The 15,869-nt window shown below is 35.2% G+C and overlaps 1 protein-coding gene and 1 long non-coding RNA gene across 2 annotated transcripts in view; one reads left to right on the top strand and one right to left on the bottom strand.

The window, feature by feature from the left end:
- Positions 1-7: 7 nt before the first annotated feature.
- Positions 8-11,718, bottom strand: camkva (CaM kinase-like vesicle-associated a). The gene is made up of 11 exons (XM_077726364.1): positions 11,423-11,718; positions 4,439-4,556; positions 4,239-4,370; positions 3,636-3,710; positions 3,434-3,572; positions 3,236-3,356; positions 3,085-3,160; positions 2,165-2,301; positions 2,022-2,100; positions 1,857-1,944; positions 8-769 (listed from the first exon to the last, which is right to left on the bottom strand). Exons 2-11 carry the CDS (start codon positions 4,531-4,533, stop codon positions 500-502), a joined length of 1,212 nt encoding a protein of 403 aa, XP_077582490.1. The 5' UTR covers positions 4,534-4,556; positions 11,423-11,718; the 3' UTR covers positions 8-499.
- The window catches only part of LOC144203101 (uncharacterized), a 62,473-nt gene continuing 47,078 nt past the window's right edge, over positions 475-15,869 (top strand). Inside the window, exons 1-2 of the long non-coding RNA XR_013327612.1 lie at positions 475-752; positions 11,136-11,325. This is a non-coding gene — a long non-coding RNA (uncharacterized LOC144203101). The remainder of the gene's footprint in view (positions 753-11,135; positions 11,326-15,869) is intronic.

The following is a 15,869-nucleotide window of genomic DNA, read 5'->3' on the forward strand; positions in this document are numbered from 1 at the left end:
TCACATATTGGTTTTTAAATGGGTTATTTTGACATAACGGGAGGGTTTAGACACATTATGACAAAATTTAATAATTTTCCTGTGGTTTGGATTAGTTTTTTTTAACTTAGTACTTCAAATATTCACGATTTTTTAAATAAACTGGCATAAACTCAAATCTGAAGCTCACCACTAGCCATTGGTCGAAAGAGCTACACACTATTTACATAGAGTTTCACTAAATTACACTTTGCGTTCATACATTTACTCAAAATTGAGCTACTTTTAGCATTTTTTTTCAATTTTACATATTTTTTTTAAAGGGACCTGCACACAAAGTAACGAAATTGGCAAATACTACAAAACATTAAGTACAGAAGGCCAAAAATGATGAAATGCATAACATAGGCTAAACTAGGGACTAATCAGACAACATAAACACTACATGGTTATGCCAACCATATTGACAGTACTGCTCAAGTGCTTGTTATTCATCGTGAATTTTCATTTTTTGTCTTTTTTAGAGAATATCACCATTACACGGTTCCTCTGGCTTGTCCTCCACTCTGGTGGTACTCGGCTGGGGGTCCGCGGGTGTTGTGGGAGTCTGTGAGTCGGGGGTGTTGGCACTAAGAGCTGCTTTAAGGCTGGCAGCAAAGCTACCACCACCGGCCAATGGAGCGGCAGCACTGGGGCCTGCGGGGGCGCCGGATTCGGCTACGGAAGTGCCCGAATCCCCCGGTTCTGATGCTCGGAGCCTCTTCATGAGTGTGGTAACCCTTACAGCTTTCTATAAATGATCACAAATATTATATAGTTTTATAAATGATTGCCCTATTTTGCAAATGTTTTACATAATTAAATATAATGGCAGAAAAGTGTTGTTTTTAGATCTCCAAAACTGATAGTATGCGTTATATATGAATTCCAAATGTGTTAAAAATCTGGAACCTATTTTATTGGATCGTAATATAATGTTTCACAAAACAATTATATACCTGATTTTCTATGGATGTTTTACCAAAAACTTGATTGCAATTTTGCTTCCCGACTTTTTTTGCTACACAATCAACTGTATATACACCTAAAATATGTATAGTAGTGGTCTCCAACACCTGATTTGCAAAGACGGTCATATTTTTTGGTTTGTGTTATTCTTAGAACTTCCGCCTCTTATTTTGAAAAATTAACTAGTGGTTCCGCTTAACGTCATCGCTTCGCTTGACTCTATTGCGCAACGTCATCACCTGCCCGTGACCCGATCCATGTCGAAAATATATGAATATAAATTAAATTGGATTTTTTTTCGCGATGAAACGTGGCCACTGAAATTTTACATATTTTTAGCAAATAATAATAATAAAAAAATAAAATATCAAGATTATTTCAAAGTTACGAATTGATCACAACAGGTGGTACACATAATCCAAATGAGAAATGATCCATCATGCAACGCAATTCAGTGGAACGACTCGATCGATGTTAACAACGAGGCATTTTTTCGCGTTTTTGTGCAAAATAACATCCAAAAAAGATGTGCACGAAGATTTTTCTTTTAAAAATCTTCATGCATTTTGATGAACAACCCTACAGCTGCAAGAAGTAGTAAAACAAGCCCATCGATTCAACGTATAATGGTAAGTCAACATTAGAGTAGTACATGGTTGTTTTAAGTACTTAGTACAATAGATTTGCTCATATAAAATACTGAACATTTATTATTTAAGATTTGTTTTCTGGTGCAAAAAAAAGTTGGGGATCACTGCTATGCATAGTCAAAGTAAAGTAAAAAAAAAGTTAAACCCTGAAGCCCTGCTTCAATATTTTCTATATATTAAAAAAATGTGATTTAATGCATTTAATAAGGTCATCAATACCTTCCACTTGGCTTTAGCAAAATTCTTTTCAATTTGTGCACAAACACCATCTTTGATGTTCTTATCTGAGGCAGCATTCCCAGAAATCCTGTGTAAAGACACCAAGTTAGGTACATATAAAATAGATTTTTAAAAAAGCCTAGTGTTAGTAATTCTCTACTATACCATTCATGTGCAATTGCCTCTTGTGCAGTCAGTCTCTGGTCTTGATCCACCTCCATCATAGATGCCACCAAGGTTTTGGCTGAAAAGACAATCCATTTATGAAATATTGGCAATACGAACATAAACTGAATGGAATTATTCACCAGAATCTGAAATGTCATCCCAATACGGTGAGTCAAATTCGTAGTCCCCTGACAAAATTTTCAGGAAGAGGTTTTTGTCCCGACTTTCAGGGTCATCTTCATCTGAGTCGTCGTAAAATGGAGGGTTTCCAGACAATCTGTTATGTTAAAACAAAAATAAAAATGTTGATGTTTATTTATTATACTTATCAACCAAGTTGGGAAATTAAAAAAAATAATCTGGAAAAACAGGTGTTTAACAAACAAAAGATTGAGTTTACACACTTGGAGAAACAAAATTCAATCAAATTTCTGGTCTATTAGGATCTGACAACCGTTTTTGGCCGCCATAAAAAAAATCAACCCTCTACGTTGCACGGTTTGGACAAACGTAGCGAGACAATGTTAACATACACCATAAATACCCCTAAATCAGGCTTTTTATGGATTATATAGATAAAATCTTGGATTCTTGTCAGTTTAAAGTTGAAACATGTTGATAAATGTTAAAAAAATATTGATGTTTCCCCAGTTTATGGTTGATTTTTGACTTTTTGTTGAGTTTGATTTATTTAATACGGAACAGCACATATTAATGAACATGGATGGATATGTAAGATTGTAGCCGAGGGCTAATTTCCATTTTTAGTCCCTTGTCCACGTTGAAGATAAACAATGACACACAAGTAGCACAGTTTTAGACAACATTTTTGAAGGGAACTACACAGTCACCTATGGAGCCAGCCCTTGTTAATGTATTGCAATGTTTTTTGTACAAACTCTTGCAGTGGAGGAGGAGCTATGTAATGGAAGATTTTATAAACTTTTAATTTAGATAGGGTCATCATCAGGACACTTTTTGACTATTAGTTTTAACCACACAAGCATTTGATCACTTAGTACTACATTTATTAGTCTGAACTTTAAATATTGGTACTTACAGTATGTACATGATGACCCCAATCGCCCAGCAATCTACAGGCCGTCCATATCTCTGCCTTCCAACAACCTCAGGAGCTGAAAGTAACAAAAAGGCATTCATTTTTAGCATTTCCATAGTTTTGGGCATCTAAAATCTCAAAAACAACCCACCGAGATATTCTGGAGTACCACACGGATCCTTAATGAGTCTGTTTTCCAGTTTTGCCAGTTGGAAGTCACTGATAACAATTTTTGAGTGTTTCAAGCGATTAAAGTACACGAGATTCTCAAGCTGTTTTGAGGAAAAAAAATATTTGTTATTATGGAGTTTCTGTTATGGAGGGTTTTACATGCAATACCAGATGTCACCTTTAGGTTTCTGTGGACAATATTGAGGGAGTGAAGGTACGCTACAGCCTCCAGAACCTGCCTCATCACATTGCTGGTGTCTCTTTCTGAGTAGTAGCCTTGATCTAAGATCCAATCAAATACCTCCCGGCCTGTTGCCCTGCAGTTTTTGAGAAATTCTTAGAAAATGAAAAATCACGACAAGGTCAATAGAAGTACTTACAGTTCCAGGAAGATAAAGTACTCCTTTTTAGTTTCAAAAGCGTCAACAAGTTGGAGGATATTATGATGTTTTATCCTGTAAATAGAGAAAGTGGCATAAATCATTGGTCAGTTATTATTATTATTGTTTTTCTTCAATTTTACCCCGAAAAAAAGCTACAAATTGCCCATAGCTAGGAATGGCAGTACAATTTATGGCCTCCAGGGGGTGCACTGACTTTAACTCACCCCTTTTATCGACAAATCATATAGAAATGGAATATAATATTCTGTCTTCAATAGCAAAACTGTTGAAAAACATTTTGGGAAGATTATATTAATGGAAATTGCCACCAGAACAGAATCTATCCAATATTTATTAAAGGGAATTGTGTTTTGGCCGCTTGGGGGCAGCAGAAGCATTTAAAAAATACTTATCATGTGTTTTGCACATTTTACTTTTGGTAAAGTTAAAAAATTAAACCTGTGAACAAAAATTACTACATAATGGAGAGAGAAATGTGTATATTGTGATCTGCAGTATTTGTAAAGATCAGGTAAGTGTAGTTTTATTCTACTATGTTAGTATATATTGAGCAAAATTAGGCTCTTTAGCTTTACTTACATCTTTAAGATCATAATTTCATTCTTGGCTGCTTTCCTCACATTTCGGCCATCTTTTTTGTTGAATTTTTTGCAGGTGTACATTTTCAATGTGTTCCGATCCTTTGCCCGGAATATCTCGCAAAATTCTTCCCTAAAATAGACAAAAAAGAAATGAAACTCAATAGTTTTTGTTGATATTCTTGTTACATTTTGACTTACGACTTAACAACTTGTCCCAAGTCATATTTGTCCGTGACTTCGGCGGGATTGTTGTAATCCTTCTTCTCCCCCAGCGTCAGACAGCCAAATGGCATGGCAGCTCTAGCCAGGGAATTGCCTATTAAAAAAATACCAAAACATGGAAAAACAATGAAAATTAAACCTGGAAGTTGCAAATAATAGGCCTTTTTAAATTGCTTTCTTTCTTGGGAATTCATAGATAAGATTTTGATGACTAAACCTAAGGAACAATTGATGAGCTTTGTTGATGCCCACCTGGCAATTATCTAGTTGTTTCAATGAGAACCTTGTAATTGGCCCAAAATTGCCAATTTCCTTTTTGTGTGTTTCCGATCATCATAAGTTAAGTGTACACAACATTCCATTAAATATTTGATACTACCGTATTTTCTCGCCTATTAGCCGCCTTAGCGTATAAGCCGTACCCTTAAAATTGCTTTAAAATCATTAAATTTGACAATTTCCCTCGTATAAGCCTCCCCCTGATTCAAAATGTTCACCTCTATATTTGTAGTTTTAGTAGGGAGTACAAATGTGTTACTTTGAAAGGAAAATCTTAAGAAAAATCATCGCATGTAGTATTTACAATGTATAAATTATTTGCGGATTCTAAAAGGGTGTTGTCTGCATGTAGACAAATTCCAAAAGGAAGTCAGGTGAGCAGTACAACTAGAAAGTGTCTGTAGCGGTCTAGTTTGTCATTCCTAGGTAAGATGGCGGCGCCCTGAGCGAGCAATGGCAGCCACAAGTGAGTTTTTTACGTTTATGCGAGATTCTGTTTATATTTTCTTGAATTCCATTCTTAGTCCTCAAAACATTTTGTTAAGTGTTTTATCTGTTTATCTTTTCTCAATTTTGAAATAAATTACCGCATCAACCGCATTATCTTGCGTTATAGCGTTTTGTGCATATAAGCCGTAACCTCGATTCAGTCATCATTTTTTGAAATACAGCATATATGCCAAAAATACAGTATATTGAATTAAAACAATATTAAAAGTATGGGAGGTTTTTTCACAGTTTATACAAGATACATTTATTTTTCTTGAATTTCTTGCATTATGTTGTTTCGTCTTTGTCACCTTGCAGTTTCATGAATGTCAAGTCTAATTTATGCGCATATAAGCCCTACCCTCGATTCAGTCATTATTTTTTGAAATTTGGCGTATATGCCAAAAAATACCATATATAGAATTAAAACAATAATAAAAGTATGTTAGTTTTTTTTAGAATTCCTTGCGTTATGGCGTTTCGTCTTTGTCACCTTGCAGTTTCGTGTATGTCAAGTCTAATTTATGCGCATATAAGCCGTACCCTCCATTCACTCATCATTGTTTTCGCCACAAATATGCCGTATATGTGAGAAAATACAATCGTGGTTAGGGTACCTAGAGAAGAAAAAAAATCTTGCAATATATTCCCTCACAACAACAACAAGATGATAATAGTATAGTACTCCTTTTTTTAAGGGTAATTCTCCTAGACGCATAAAGTCAATTATTCATGTTCACCTAATACTGCACCCATCGAGCGTATACTACCGTTGAAAACTAATTGCAGTTACCACATTTTACTCTACTCTCTCCAAACAATCTAGTACCACAACTCCAATCTAAATATTGTACGCTCTTTATGGTAAACAGACGCTTTCTTGGCAAGCGGCGCCGTAGAAAAAGCAGCCAGCTGACAAGAGTGGGAGTCAGAAAAGAGAAATCCGACTGACTGAGCTCGCTGTTGTCTGGAGCTTCAGTCGAGACCTCACCAAAAAGCCGTCGTGTATTATCTTTCTGCTAAAAATATCGAAAAAAAGAATGGAATCTTTGTAATATTTGAGGAGGATTGGCCAAGCGGATTGCTTTCATATAGTTTATTGTGTTAAAGCAGGTTGAGAGTCATTGGAGGGTCCGCAAGGGGGCTCATTACCAAGACTGATGTTTCTGCAGATATGGGTTATACTACTGTATTGTGTGGCAGATAAAACCTTAATAAGACTCGGTGTGTTTGGATTTATAATTGGATTTTTGGACTGTACCATTGCAAAAAAATGAACTTTTTTTGTTTATTTATTTTTGAACTAAATGTGTACTTGTAGTTTTTAGCTATCTGTGTTAAATGTTAGTTATACTAATGATGGTAGTGGACATTTATAGGGGATTTATGGTTTGTTTTTTGGGGGACTTATTTATTTACCATATAAATGTAAATAGTATTACAATTGGGATAAAAAAACACTTTTCCTAGATTAAAGATAGTAAAAGTTTTATGATTACTGTCTAATCAGTTCCATACGTACTCTTTTAGTTGAAATATTGGTGGCTGAGAGCAATAGTTGCAGAAGAAAATAATTCCGATTTAATCTTAAATTTAGCAATACTGTGTACTTTTAGAAACTCTGATCTGAATCTGACCAATCATCTGCTTTGGGGAAATATGGTTTAAGATTTTTAGTGGGCAGTACACACACATTGATGTTTGTCATATTTCTGAGTTTTTACGTCTTACATTTTATATTGCTAAAGAGTTACAGTATTTTCTCGCATATAAGCCGCACCTGTGTATAAGCCGCACCCTTAAAATAGCCTTAAAATCGTAGAATTTGTCAATTTCTCTCGTATAAGCCGCCCCCTGATTCACAATTTTCATCTTCATATTCATGGTTTTAATAGGGAGTACAAATGTGTTACTTTAAAGGGAAAATCTTAAGAAAAATTAGTGCACGGGGTATTTCTGAGATACTGTGGTACTGAGATAGTCATGTGAGCAGTACAACCAGGATGTGTATCCGTAATAATCTAGTTTGTCAATTCTCAGTAAGATGGCGTTGCCTTGAGTGAGCAATGGTAGGCACTCATCAGTTTTTTTCACGTTTATTCAAGAAAAAAAATATTTTCTTTCTTGCATAGACGTCAAATAAAATTTTGTTAAGCATTTTACCTGTTTAAATTTTCTCTATTTCCAAATAAATTACCATATCAGCCACATTGTCTTGCATTATGGCGTTTTGTCCATGTCAAGTCTAATTTATGCGCATATAAGCCGCACCCTCGATTCAGTCATAATATTTTTTAGCGACAAATTCAGCATACATGCTTAGAAAATAGGGTCATTATTATATCGTATTATTACCATACATAGTAATTGAAATAAATGATAGTGTTGACTTTAATGGACTGGACCCTTGGCTCCATTTTGACAGAAGTCTATGGCAACTAGTGCCTCAAAGGTTACTCGAGTTTACGCACTGCCAATCTTTCACTAACATAAAGTGCAGTTGTGTATCCGCCCCGGGTAGCTGAAGGAAGTCAATTCTTCTCGACTCTTTCAACTAGACGCGAGACAGGTTGATGGGGATGTTTGTGTTCCAGGTACAATATGTGCCCAAGTCTAGAAAAAGCTTCCCTTAAGGCTCAAGCATCAGTACATAAAAGCTACTTCAATACCGAATACCACATTAAGAAGAGTCTAATGCAAGTCGTCTTCATCCTAAAGGGAATTATTGTATGTTCACCATCAGTCTTGGAGGATTGTTTGAGTCATATAATATATCACGCAGCGTTAATGTTTTGCACCTACGCCCTAAATTTGTCCATCTGTGCTGTTTTTAATCATTTAGATTCACAGTATGTTCCTTGGTTATGTGCAGTGATACTGGATATATTTAAAAAATCTGTTGGTCTTACACATACCTGGCAACCTTGGCTAATTTTATTAATGATTGCAATTCCCCTTATTAAGTGATTAAAACAAAAATATGTTTTTTTGTTCTCTGAAGTGCTCAATAATTATGCATTCATTCAAGATTCTGTAGATGTCGATGTAGGACACTGACTTTTTGACTGTTTGGGTACATTGCTTGCTGGCACGCTATATTTATATAGTTGTAGTTAAAAAGGGAATATGGTTCGACATATTATTTAAAGTGCAGGTGTCAAAATGGCGGCCCGGGGGCCAAATCTGGCCCGCCACATCGTTTTGTGCGGCCCGAGAAAGTAAAACATTTGCCGACTTTCTGTTTTAGGATCAAATCAAAATGAAGAGTATAGATGTATATTAAATTTCCTGATTTCCCCCTTTTAGATCAATAATTGTAGTTTTTTAATCTTTTTTTTCTGTTTTTAGTTCAAAAAATATTTTGTAAAATCTAAAAATATATTTAAAAAAACTCAAATAAACATGTGTTTTATATGTATAAAAAACTGAATATTCAGGGCTTTTAATCCAGTTATTTTAATCAATTTATTAAAAAAAATCTAAATATTATATAAATATTAGAGCTGAAATGGGTAAAACCAGTTTTACAAAAAAAATTACTTAAAAAAAGTCTTGTACGAAAGTTGTTAAAAGGCATACACATTTTGAAATGATCAAAAAACGTACAAAATACGGTAAAAACGTAAAATTCCTGGCTGGACTTGTTGCCAGTCAATCACAGGCAACAAATAGAGACAGACAACCATTCCTACTCACTGAGTGGGAAGTTAACCCACGCTGTGTGTACAGAAGTCAGGCAAGAACATGACTATTTCTACTATATTCTTTCATTCTTTATAACATGGTGTTGGTAAACAAGACAAATCCACAACAGGAGGTCAGGGGTGGGGCCTTTGTTACTATGTTTTGTACTCTTCACTTAAATACAGATACTGCAGAAACGTTGAATAGATATTTGGTTTACAGCCCCATAAATTTGGTGGTCGGACGTAATAAACCATATACCATATTTTCACGACCATAAGGCGCACTGCATTATAAGGCACACCCTCAATTAATGACATTTTTTCCATATATAAGGCGCACTGTATTATAAGGCGCACTGTCTATTTTGGAGAAAATATAAGACTTTTAAGTGCGCCTTATAGTCGTGAAAATATGCTAATTGCTATTGACTTCCAGGTATGAAGCACTCACTACTACACAGTCACCTCTAGAGCCAGCCATTGTTGATGTCTTGCATTTTTTTTTGTATAAAATCTTGCAGTGGGGGAGGAGCTATATGATGGAAGATTTTGTAAACTAAGATGGCATCTGTATATTTAACAGTATTGTTTCAGTTCAGGTGTTTGTGTTTCTTTTAATATCCAACAGTGGTGGTTTTTCATTTTTTTGGTTTTCTATTTTTTTCCATATATAAGGCGCACTGGATTATAAGGTGCACTGTCTATTTTGGAGAAAATTTAAGACTTTGAAGTGCGCCTTATAGTCGTGAAAATACGGTAAGTTGACAGGTATGCGGAGATATTTGCCCTTTTTTTGTACATTTCAAAAATACATGGAAGCATGGCAGCAGGTCAGAATAGCGGATTTTACTATAGCGCCATCTCTTCAAAGGGTCTCCATTGCGGGACAGATGGTCTTGTTTGAGCCAAACTATTAAAAATATGTTTCATTCATCCTTCGTTCATCTTACAAACGTCACTCTTGACAATGAACCTGTTTAACGCAACATTTATGTGGTAAAATAAAAATGGTGTGTTTTTACGCGGCCAGGGAATAAGTAAATGAGAATGTGAATCGTCTCCTTTGATGACCATTCATGTTCTGGCGTCACCAGCTTTTCTCAGATGTTGTTTAGTTGCCATGGCGACTGCGTGCTACAGTATGCGTCGATGGAGCATCGTGCTCTTCGCGCTGCTTGATGGGAATTAAAACTGCGTCTTTTTCTGACTGGAGCGTTTACATAATGGCCAAAAACAATGGGGAGGTGTGGCAACTTTATATTAGTTTTGAAAGTCCATTGGCTGCCATTCACATCCAATCGGTTTTGACTGGAAGACGTTGACTGTGAATCAAGCATGATGATATGAAAAAAAGAACTTTGAACAGCAAGCTGGTGCCGTTTTACATGAATGTCTTTTTTTGTCAATGATAGGCAATAAGTTAATTTTTTGACTAGTTGGGTAAATGCATATGCCCTTTTTCTATTTTTAATGCGATTTACATTAACATTTTTAGTAAACTGACCTATGAAAGGGCACTTTTTATGGGGAAAATGGGCTATGTGTGTATATATGCATGTGTATATATGTATGCATATGTATACATAGGTATGTATACTTAAATATACATATGTATATATGTGTGTGTATATATGTATATATATATGTATGTATAATTAAATATACATATGTATATATGTGTATACATATGTATACATGTGTATATGTATGTATACATATGTATATATGCATATATACATATGTATACATGTATATATACATATATACATATGTATATGTATATATGTATGTACACATATATACCTATGTATATGTATGTATGTACACATACACATGTATATGTATGCACACATATATACATATGTATATATGTATGTATACACATATATATGCATATATACATATATATATATGCATGTATATATATGTGTAAATATTTATGTGTGTATTTATGTATGTGTATATATGTATGCGTATAAATATTTATATATATTTCAGCAACAGGCTTATGTATATATTTATTTATTAACTTATTTATTACCTATCTATTTATGTCTAAAATGTCTTTTGCTGTATCTGCCTTCTCACCCTCTTGCTACTGTAAAAATAAAATTTCCCGAATACGGGATAAAGTTATCCAATCCAATAATTTGCAACTGTTTTACATCATGCACAACTCCCTTCAACTTGTACTTGTTTTCTCCCTCTTTCCTCTCCAGTCTCTGTCATCCCTCATCCGTCACTGCGCAGCCTGGCGGGGTGCATGATGACTTTTGGAGTGCGAAATAATGACCAATCATGCACGACGCGGTCTGCGGAGGCAGACAAACTACGAGACCGCGTCAATCCGAGAAGCCGCGTAGAGTTTCCGCAAAGTCTCACATCTGAATCTAAAACCTAATACGCAAAGTAAGTGAAAAAACACTTCCATACATAACAAATAATGTTCAAAAATGCTCAAATCTGGCCATTTAACACATATTTTGCAATAAAGATGCTTACTTACCAACCAAGAAAGGAAATGGTTATATAAGAAGTATCCAAGCACCTTCTGCGGTTTTCCCGTAAATCCCAAACAGGAGTTGGGGGGTACTTTTGGCGTGATCTTAACGTGGTGGGGGTCCGCGTTTGGGGTTTTGCAGGCTCCGTCCTCACAACATTTCCAACAGGTCAGCTCGCTGGCGGGAACGCGCACGTGTATTAGCGCGCTGGATGGCGGAGTGGGAGGAGGAATTAGGAGGAGGGGGTGGTACGAACGCGGGACGCACGACCGCGCCGTGCGTCAGAGACGCGCTCCGTCGTCCTCGCTTCATTGGCATGAATGAAAACAAGTGCCAAAGGGGTCCTCGCTTTACGATGAGATGAGTTGGGGATTCAATCGGGAAAAGATTGAAGTGGTGTTGATGAATATTTGGTATTTAAATGTTAGAGTATGGTAATATTTTAGATTTTTTTTATATATGTCGTATTTTCACAACTATAAGGCGTACTGCATTATAAGGCGCACCCTCAATGAATGACACATTTTATTTTTAACATATATTAGGAATATATGGTGTGAGAGACAGGAATATTTTAGATATTTTTTTATATACCGTGTATTCACAACTATAAGGCGCACTGCATTATAAGACGCACTGCTTTATAAGGCGCACTGCATTATAAGGCGCACTGCATTATAAGGCGCTCTGCATTATAAGGCGCACCTTCAATGAATGACGTTTTAATATTTTTTTCCATATATTAGGAATGTATGATGAAAGAGATGGAATATTTTAGATTTTTTTTTATATATACTGTATTTCCACAACTATAAGCCGCACTGCATTATAAGGCGCACCCTCAATGAATGACACATTTTAAAAAAATTCCATATATTAGGAATATATGATGAGAGAGACAGAGGAATATTTTAGATATATTTTAGATATATACCGTATTTTCACAACTATAAGGCGCACTGCATTATGAAGCGCACCCTCAATGAATTAAATTTTTTTGCCATATATAAAGCACACTGGATTATAAGGCGCCCTATCTATTTTGGAGAAAATTTCAGACTTTCAAATGGCATTTAATGTGATATTTTTTTATAATAGTGATGATGAGATTTAGCAGTTTGTGATGTTGGTACTGACAAAGATTTTTTTATGGTGCAGACACTTTATATAATCTCATTAGTTAGTCATCTTAAAGAATCAAATGGAATTTTAGTAATAAAAGTGTCTAATCCATTTGGAACCAGAATTTCTTTTCGATCTTTCTGACCCATATGACCTTTGACCTTATGGTCCCTAACTGAACATTTATGCCCTTTTTCAACTTCAAAATTTCAGTTAAAATTCTCAACCCCTAATCAACTCATCACAGAATTCCTTTCCCGACCTCTCTGACCTTTTGACCTCATCACCCCAATAATTCAATCCACTCCACCCTTATCATATCCCATATTCCCCAAAAAAGATCTGCATGGGTTTTTACAGGCCAGGCATACTCTTCTGCTCCTTTTTTTGATTTTTTTATGTAACATAAGTATACCCTTATCTGCCCTCAAATGAGTAATGTATACATTACAAGTGAAAAAAGCACCAAGAGAGAAGTGAAGCATCTTTAACCTGCTCCCCACCTTGTTGCAAATCCACCTACTCTTCCCTCTTTCTAACTTTGAGTGCTTTTTAGGACCAAGCTTAGTATCTCTATAACAAGTACAAGATAGAATCTCTTGCATTAGATTTGATTTTTGATGAAAAAAAGGGCAGATTATAATCAACCAATGTGTCAAATCCATCTACTTAGTGTTACCTTGAGATACGAGCTTAATTCGTTCCAGGACTGAGCTTGTATGTCGATTTACTCTTAACTCAAATGAACTTTTCCCCATCGAAATGAACTCAAAACAAATTAATTTGTTCTAAGACTGAGCTTGTATGTCGATTTACTCTTAACTCAAATGAATGTTTCCCCATTAAAAAATAACTCAAAACAAATTAATTTGTTCCAGGATTGAGCTTGTATGTCGATTTACTCTTAACTCAAATGAAAGTTTCCCCATAGAAATGAACTAAAAACAAATTAATTTGTTCCAAGACTGAGCTCGTATCTCGATTTACTCTTAACTCAAATGAACGTTTCCCCATAGAAATGAACTAAAAACAAATTAATTCGTTCCAAGACTGAGCTCGTATGTCGATTTACTCTTAACTCAAATGAATGTTTCCCCCATAGAAATGAACTAAAAACAAATTAATTCATTCCAACCCTCTGGAAAAAAACAACTAAAACAGTATATTGGATTGTAAAAGCATTTTTATTTGTTCTAATTCCCCATCTATTCACAAAGTAACAAATAACTAGTGCTTTAATAGTACTAAAATGTGTTTTAATAGTATTAAAATTAGACAGATTTCCCATAGGGCAAAGAACGAGACTTTTTTGCACGGTAACACGCTCGTAACATAACATAAACAAATTTAAATGAACTTGGATTACAATGCAAACACACTCAAAAATACATCTAATCTAACCATACACTAAACTTAATTCTAATTTTAGATTAAAGTTGGATACCTTTCTTCTCCCTGATTGGCTCTCTTTAGCTCCGCCTCCACTTTGACTTTCAGATGCAACCGATCGAGGGTTGTTTACTTTTGTCTTCCCTTCAAAATATTCTGAAAATGATGTACACAAATGTCCTCAAAATATGATAACGCACGACTACTTACCAACGAAGTAGTATATACTCCTCTCGTATTAGCAAACAAGCTCCGCCCTTTGCACTGACTAACGGGCAAAAAAACACGGCATTTTTGATGGAAAATGTTTTTAAAAAGGGAGCAAAATCATTTCGATCTATTGACGAGTTCGTTATAACTGATTTCTAATTTTTTTTTAAAAACTATTGGCTTTAATTGACTACTCCTTTCCATTTGTTTATTACCTTGCTTAAACTGTACTTGGAAAAGGGTGACACAACCACTAATATATGATTTATGTCGCCATAGCAACAGCAAGGGACTTGGCTATTGTTTGACACAAATTTTATTTTTTTACCACCGGCTAATCTCAAACAGTCTGTTTTGCAATTAAAAGTCTGTTCAGCTCAAAAAAATTCTTCCGAGTCAACGTATATAGTTCAACTTTGTTGTCATGGTAACCAAAAGCAAGCCAGCAAGATCCGCAATGAAATCCAATGACGAGTTTAATGTTTTATTCTCACAAGTGAAAGACCTTGACAGCTTATTTTTTTGTAGCAGTGCATTTTTTTCTCACTTTTTTTCTTCTTTTTATTAATTTATTTCTTTTCAAGGAAATATGAATTGCTCTTAAAGGTAAATACAGTCTCAATGTTGGAAAAGAAGGCTTCTTGAAGGGATGCAAAAAAGCAAAAACATTAAGTCAGACATAATATAAATTCTATCAGTTTTACATAAGAGAGAGTTATTGTACTACTACTGCGTCATACTCAGAGCTGATTCAACTCATGGCCTGTGGTTACCGTACATAGCAACGGAAGAAACAGAAAAGATAGGAGAAACATCTTTGAAGATGATGCAGGGCAGTAGTTTTCAAAGAAAAAGTGCTAACATGATGAATGTCTGGTTAAAAAATGATGAGGGAATCGAGGGTACGGCTTATATGCGCATAAATTCGACTTGACATGCACAAAACTGCAAGGTGACAAAGACAAAACGCCATAATTTAAGACAATGTAGCTGATATGGTCATTTATTTCTAAATAGAGAAAAGATAAACAGATATAACACTTAACTAAATTTATTTTGATGTCTAGGAATGAAATTCAAGACAAAAAATAACCAAGGCTGCGGCTTATATGCGCATAAATTAGACTTGACATGCACGAAACGCTATAATGCAAGACAATGCGGCCAGTACGGTCATTTATTTCAAAATTGAGAAAAAAGATAAGCAGATAAAATACTTAACAATTTTAGTTTTGACATTTATGAATGAAATTCAAGAAAATATCAACAGACTCTTCCGTAAAACGTAAAAAAACTCACTTGGTGCTGCTATTGCTCGCTCAGGGTGCCGCTATCTAACCTAGGGATGACAAACTAGACTACTACGGACACACTTCCTGGTTGTACTGCTCACATGACTTCCTTTTTGAATTTGTCTACATACAGGCAACACACTTTGGGAAAGTCCAATCCAGAAATTGATTTGTACAGTATCTTGGAAATACTACGTGTCATGATTTTTCTTAAGATTTTCCCTTCAAAGTAAAACAGTTGTACTCCCTATTTAAACCATGAATATGGAGGTGAAAATTGTGAATCAGGGGCGTCTTATACGAGAGAAATGGTCAAATTCAACGATTTTAAGGGAATTTTAAGGGTGCGGCTTATACACAGATGCGGCTTATACACAGATGCGGCTTATACACAGATGCGGCTTATACACAGATGCGGCTTATATGCGAGAAAATACTG

Source organism: Stigmatopora nigra, chromosome 10 (assembly GCF_051989575.1).
Source record: "Stigmatopora nigra isolate UIUO_SnigA chromosome 10, RoL_Snig_1.1, whole genome shotgun sequence".
NCBI classification, from domain to species: domain Eukaryota; kingdom Metazoa; phylum Chordata; class Actinopteri; order Syngnathiformes; family Syngnathidae; genus Stigmatopora; species Stigmatopora nigra.